Source organism: Varroa jacobsoni, unplaced genomic scaffold, assembly GCF_002532875.2.
Source record: "Varroa jacobsoni isolate VJ856 unplaced genomic scaffold, vjacob_1.0 scaffold_617, whole genome shotgun sequence".
NCBI classification, from domain to species: Eukaryota; Metazoa; Arthropoda; class Arachnida; order Mesostigmata; family Varroidae; genus Varroa; species Varroa jacobsoni.
The window spans coordinates 350,075-357,113 of NW_019213519.1; the positions used below are offsets into that span (position 1 = coordinate 350,075).

The following is a 7,039-nucleotide window of genomic DNA, read 5'->3' on the forward strand; positions in this document are numbered from 1 at the left end:
TATTCTCTGAGATAACGCAGCGATGATGTGTCCACTCAACTTTATATCAGATTATATTGAAAGTAACCGCTAGCGAATTGTTTCTCTCTCTTGTGAAAGTAATGGCATAAACTTTGCAAATACCATGGACTACGTTTCTTGTGTCAATATGAATTTATAATCTAGGGCTATTTTTTTACAGTCATGAACCCCAAGCCCGGACTCACTGACAACTTACCCTACTAAGCTTACTCCAACAGCTACGATACACCCACATCAGCTTTTACCGTACCGGTTGAAAAACGGAGTCATACGTCGTTATATTATCACATTGCTCCATACAATTCTACGTCTGTTTATGTGTCGTAGTAGAGCTTTCGTAAAGCTAACAAGCCTCACCATTCAATGAATTCCAGCTAAATCCAGGTCGACGCGGACCAAAACATTTCGGTTCACCCTACCTTAATGCTAACCAGACACACGAAACGTTACGAACCCTAGGTATCCCTAGCGAGCTTCATTTTCTCGTTGCGCTGAAGTACAACCAGATTGGCGTCGTAAATCGCAAGTTTAATCAATGAAAAATTTTACACTGGATTTTAACGATGGATTGCGGCCTGGATGACCCCCCGATCGATGATGGCGTGCGCCTACGTCAAACCACACTAAACATTCGTGCTATAACACGAAGAGTTTTTCGTTACTTCGAAACCATTCGAATCGTATCTCGTATCTACACGCAACGAAGAATAACTATTGATAGTATCCCAGCCGCTGACGACTACAATTTATACCATGGTCGAGCTGTGCCTTTCAGCAAAAAGTATATTTCCTACAATATTTCAACGTGTCTGATTTTGCATCAGTAGCGACGAACCCAGCGGCTCGCAGCTAGCGGAAGTATATCGAGACGCAAAGGTCACACATAGTAAGTTTGCCCCAAAAATCGAGAACACCTGAAAAATCTGCTGGAGTTAGTTCAGCCATTGCCGCCCTCTTCCTGATTACACGTCGGGCAAGTTTTATCAGTGATAGAAGCATTGGCAGATGCGTTGACAACACGAGCCTTTGACAATGAATGGCCATCATCAACAACTAACTCTATTTGAACACTTGCCATGAGCAGGGACGTAAGTAGAACAACACACCTTTCATAACGAATTTCAGTTACCAGGCAAGCCAACTTTTATGTGAACTATTAGCTGGTGATCGATGACATGGACCTACGCTACAGAATCAAGAAGATATCTATAAGGTGAGTAGGCTGTTGGGCCGTGAAGCTATTCAGCCCAGTTTCTATTCAGTGCTTACTTCTGCTTTTTGTTAAACTAATTTGTTAACTGTATAACACAAACAAAAAGCATCGTGTGATTTTTGCCTTTCTTGCTAATAGACAATGCGTAAATGTCTCTTATGGACACCGGGCCTTTCCGATTTGTCACTGTAGCCTCCGAAAACGTTTCCACTGTAGCACTTGACCTAATGCCGCAACGTGCCGGACTGCGTCAGCTAAGGAGTCGGGTCTCCAAAACTGAGATTTAATCGTAGAAACGGCACTTCCTGCGCATTTTACATTTTTTTTTCTAGCGAACGTTGGTTTTTGATTAGTAGTGTATGCCGAAAAATATTAAAACAGGAAACAAATACAGCGTAGGATCCTTATTGCAAACGTCAAACTGTGACAGGTTCATTGGCCTTCGAGATCTTACTCATACACATCGTAAAAAATCGAATTTTGATCGATATTATACCTTCTCTTTTCGTTCAAGAGGACTAGACATTATCAAAATATGCATTTGTAAACAAGAGAGAAGAAAAACTATCGTACGCAAGGTAACCTTCAGAACTATTTTACACTGCTCAATTTTTTGAAAGAAATTAATAACGTTGTTTATTGTTCGGTCGAGTTTCAATATGACTGAATGAAATTTAAGTCAATATTAGCAGGTTCCGTTATGCAAAAAGCTGTACGCTGTTAGAAGGGAGGACCCTGCTTTCACTCAGTACAAAGCCTACTACCAAATTTTTGTCACACCGCGACATACGTCCGTCGGGGATACATACAAATCAACACTGCAACCATTAACCAATTATTTGTTGAATCGATTGTTAGATTAAGTATTTCAAGTTTTACGTATAGCATTTATGGCGCTAGGCATTGCTTCGGACGGCTTACCCCTTCCAGCCTGGAACGGAAAGTGCCCGGATTTGGACCTAGGCCACAGCGTATCCCGAAGTTTAAACGTGTAAAATCTCCGCTACTTTTACCAGAGGAAGACTACCAACAGCATCAAATTTTTGTGTTACTAGGACAAACGTCAACGGCGTGATGAATCACTGCTATTTAAGATCAAAAAAAAATCCTATCTTCCACTGTTATTACTATTACTCAGCGTGGATTTTTGCAAGTTACTTGCTTGTTTTTTTTTGATATGTTTTATAGTTATTGAGCCTGGTATCAAATTTACAATTCTATGTAACCAGCAAAGTTAGTAAAACTATGTTTTGTAATAATGAGAATGTAACAAATAATGTATTTATATGCGCCTCACATGTCGGAGATTAGTTAAAAGGTGATCTTGGGTCTGAGGCCAAAATAGTCGTCGGCAGGAATAAGAAAATCTAGCCTATAGATGGTTTAACGTTGATTTTAGGTAGGTCTCATATAATTAGTACGGAATTGTAGCTGAGGGGAAAGGCGGTAGAAAAATCAGAATTATCGGCTCGGTAGTGCCGCACCTGTCGTGTAACATATTCGCGCAGCAGACGTCGATAAACAAGTGCTGAATTTGGCAAGTAACAGGCGAAACTTCCATCAGCATGTATTAGTAGCCCTGTCCAGCGTCCGCTGAAGTGGGTTTCCTTCAGTAACACCGCTATTGCTACATTAGCTCAGTGAATTTAGACGGCACGCATCATGAGGGCCACCAGAGCCAGCCATGAAGTAGAACATATCCAAAACGACTCTTATTCTGTGTAAATAAATTCACGGTCCGTCGATATTTCTTCAGAAGATGACAAATAATAATTCTTATGGGCCTCAGCCTAGCCCGAACCAAATGCTGAAGAACCGTTTCAAGCAGACATTTGGCCATTTGTAGCGAATGCGAAACCGTAGGGAAGACTGGTAGAAACGAAAGAGAGGGAAAACCGTCAGGGCACAGAAAGGCCAGAAGTGAACAAGTAACATGGACATACATCAAGTGACGCATAGGTGATGGCTATTTATTCTTTAATTTACTACAACCACTGCCCATAATTCAATGGTATTGCGAGCATAAAATTGAGGTTAAATCTGACAAGAAGTGGAAACGACATTCTACAGACAGTTGTGAAGCAAGTGGCACTTACGGCTCAGTAGTGACGCAGACGTCGAAATAAGGCGTACGTCAAAAAAAAGGTGCCGAGGTCGATGCGGCTACGAAATGGAACAGGAAATCAGCATTAGAAGGAGGACAGAGACAAAAGGCAAACGCCTATTCAAAAGGACTATAAAGGACACTCATAAAATGGTTGATAATAGACGAGGTCAGGTGCATATATTGGTGACTATTTTGGACCCCAGGCATAACTCTCTGAAAGCATCAATACGTTTTGCTAAAGACAGGGGCTGACCGTGCGACAGTTGCAGAGCCGTACCGCAACAGAACAATGGAGCTGCCCTGTTACAGCTGAGGCGGAAGAGATGTTTTAGCCGGAAGTCGGATACTTCTTAACACATAAGTATCCAGTAGTGTCCAGTGTTAATAAACGCTATTCATTCACACATTTTACTATGTGCTAGATGTCGTTTGAAACTGCTACTAAACTACGTAAGTCAAAGTATGCATTCTCGATGGCTAGCCGTAGGTGTTCTCCTACCCATATTATTCCACTAAATGATACTAATATCAGCTCCACATGTGGACAAACATCGTTCTAGAGTACTATCTACGATATGGCTGTTAACCCAGTACTACGTGGGGCTGTACATTCACGCGACGATGGCTTGGTTTTATTGTATAAAGGGCCCGTTCCTCAAAATGTTTGGCGTATCATGGTGGACCTTCATGGACTACTACTACGAACTCTACGAACGGATCATGATACTACAGGGTATAGAGTTATTGCGAATCAAGGTATGCATATAGCATACAAATGAATTACTCCATTGTATTTTTGATCATACTGCTATGTATCTTTCGTCCAGTCTAGGCTAACTGTACCGTATTTCGTTCAGTTCATTTTAAATAAAGTGCTATTACTGTGTTGTGATTATACTTTGAGCTAAATAAATTGTTATTTAGAAAAAAACACGTACGTAAAAAAAAAAATAGAATGATTCAAAAAGCGTACACTACCTCTCCAATACTGGTTCTTTGTCGTTTTGACGTCAGTTGCTATCGTCTCGAAGAAGTAGCACTTTCTCTTCTATAACTCTATTGCTAGAGGGTTTTCCAATTCAAATACGATCAAAGGTAATGATCCGGCGAGCAGGACGAAATATTTCATGTCCTGGAAATGTAACACGGTTCAATATTTGCCATAAAAATCCAACGAGTTGAACTACTAAAATAAGTAGACATTGGATATTGTTCAGTGATGCTACTGCTGTGCAGCTTCGTGAACAGCGTAATTTTCCAGCTTCTGAGACTTCAGCCTAAAACGACATAGAAATTAGCCAATGGGAAACATTTAAAAAAAAAACCCATTCATGACCCAACGATTCGAGAATATGACGGAAATTCTCCATATGAATGTCAATTTTGTTATTTTTCCAGCTCACCTTTCACGGCGATTTTCCTTATGTTCGTGGAAGGAGGGAGAATTGTCTTATAATATGCAATCATCAGTCTGAATGTAAGTCGTCTAAATGGGTTATTAAATATGACGTAGGCCATAGAGTTTGGGTGAGCATCACTACGAATAGGCCCTCAAACATAGTAATTAGCCAATACGAATCTTCGAATTTTACACCTAAACGTATTTTTGAGAGAGAGAGAGAGAGAGAGAGAGAGAGAGAGAGAGAGAGAGAGAGAGAGAGAGAGAGAGAGAGGGGGGCACATCGGTCTTTTCCGTAACGTCTTCTATAGTGCGAACCCGTCACATGACTCAGATTAAGCGGCCTATTCTCACGTTGAGAGATCGACTTCAAGTTTCTAAAGCTGGACCCGATGTAAATTTTCATTTTTGTCATCATACGTCACGCTGTCCCCAGAATGAATACTCCAATGGCCTCTGATCTAACCAAGCGATTGCGCAGTGGGTTAGTTCTCGTCGTTATTGAATACGCACATTGATACGGCAGTCCTAGAGAGCAAACAGTAACTAAGGTTCGACATTTCAATCTTATCGCGATCGCGAACTACTTAACAGAACTTCAACAAACACTCCGTAAGACCTAGTTTGTTCTTCCATATCGAAGTGAAACTTCGAGCCAGAGCATCGTTTTGTTAAAAACGCTTCGTTCAGACTTCACATGTTACCGGACGCGCGTAACGCCAAACTCATACGAGTGCACCTTCTAGCGCCAATATTAAGAGCTTTTGGTGTTTGCATTTCAACAGTTGACGCCTATATTATGGCAGCTGCTCTAGAGAAGACTGGCAATCTCGCCGAACAACGCCATGTACTAAAGAACTCCGTTAAATGGCTACCGTTCATTGGCTATTTTTTGCTAGATCGGGGCTCAATTTTTGTCGATCGGACAAGAGTCGACTGGGACGCCTTTGACACTGTATGCAGGCGACTTCGACGGAACAACGTACCGGTACGTAATCTATAGTTGCTATGAAAACTCCTGCGGCATTTTCATACGCAGTGGTTCGGTTTGATATCGTCAAGCGTTCACCTACCCAGAGCTTAAAAAAACTGAGTAGTTATAATCGGTGTCTCTAGAAGGGAATCCCTGTGATTCTATTTCTAAGGATCTCTTCGACAGCCTGGTGGTGCTAGGCAAGTATAGATTCTCAGATGAGCGATAATTCCACCTACGAATATCACAGATAGCGGCATAGTATTGTCCTAAATGCCCAAAGAAATCTAGATCTACATTTATATTGTTTCTTTTGTGTGGACTATATAAGCAGTGGCAGCTTTTAATTTATATATTTAAATTTGCGTAAATGCCTTTCTACACTTCTTTATATATACCTTTTTACCGATCAAATTTGCGGCTTTATTCCTTAAACAAGGTTAAGAGAAGAAGAGTAGATCTCAACTAGTGTTATTTCACCCACGGTTTAAAAATCCATTAAAGGAAAATAACATTGTTTACGTAATGACAGTCGCAATACTGAAGAAATGTTCCGAGTCTTACTACGTTAAACATTGTTTGATACAAAATCGAGACGTTATGTTTCCTATTTCCACTGAAATATTTCTGTTGCCCTAACTCAGTCCTTTCTATATAGCTGAGCTTTAATAGATCCGCTCTCCTGATTTAATCGCTGCGCTTGTACCGATGGACAGGTATGCATAACAATCTATCCAGAAGACACAATCATGAACTGGGCTTTGGAAAATCGCGAAATTCGGGAGAAATCCCGCCAAATGGCCCGGGATCACGGCCGTGAGCCATTTCAACACGTCCTCTTTCCCAAATATCGTGGGTTCTTTCGACTGCTGAGTTTATTTAGGGATCGGCTCGATGCAGTATACGACTTTACCTTTATTCACGCCTCGACACGGGGTCCAGATGGCCACAGGAAGCCCGCACCAGGCCTATCCGGTGAGTTCCTGCCGTAACTAGGCATATTGATCTAGTAAAAATGACAAAGTTTCGAATTTTACGTCATTTATGTAGTGGATTTGTATGGACCAGCCAACATCGTCCAGTGATTATGCCCCTATTGTTATATAATTAGCAAAGACTGATGCCTTGGGCGAAGGAAGTCTGCGTGAACGATGAAGCTTGGTATTCCAAATGAATTACATGCCACGAAATTTTTCTAACGACATCTCTAATTATTTATATATATATATATATAATATAATATATATATACAAATATATATATATATACATATATTTCATCTGTTTCATTTAACAGATGAAATATATGTATATATATATATATTTG

The 7,039-nt window shown here is 40.7% G+C and overlaps 1 protein-coding gene across 8 annotated transcripts in view; it reads left to right on the forward strand.

Moving 5' to 3' along the window:
* The first annotated feature begins 770 nt into the window (after positions 1-770).
* The window catches only part of LOC111261945 (uncharacterized), an 11,901-nt gene continuing 5,632 nt past the window's right edge, over positions 771-7,039 (forward strand). The window contains exons 1-6 of one of the 8 annotated variants that reach the window (XM_022835849.2): positions 771-907; positions 1,147-1,234; positions 3,902-4,097; positions 4,740-4,818; positions 5,526-5,728; positions 6,430-6,688. In XM_022835849.2, the coding sequence (XP_022691584.1) occupies positions 1,197-1,234; positions 3,902-4,097; positions 4,740-4,818; positions 5,526-5,728; positions 6,430-6,688 (775 nt within the window). In that variant the 5' untranslated portion in view covers positions 771-907; positions 1,147-1,196. Of the gene's footprint in view, positions 1,235-2,755; positions 4,098-4,739; positions 4,819-5,525; positions 5,729-6,429; positions 6,689-7,039 lie in introns of those variants that run through there. The other 7 variants (XM_022835848.2, XM_022835852.2, XM_022835855.2 and 4 more) reach the window with 7 other exon arrangements.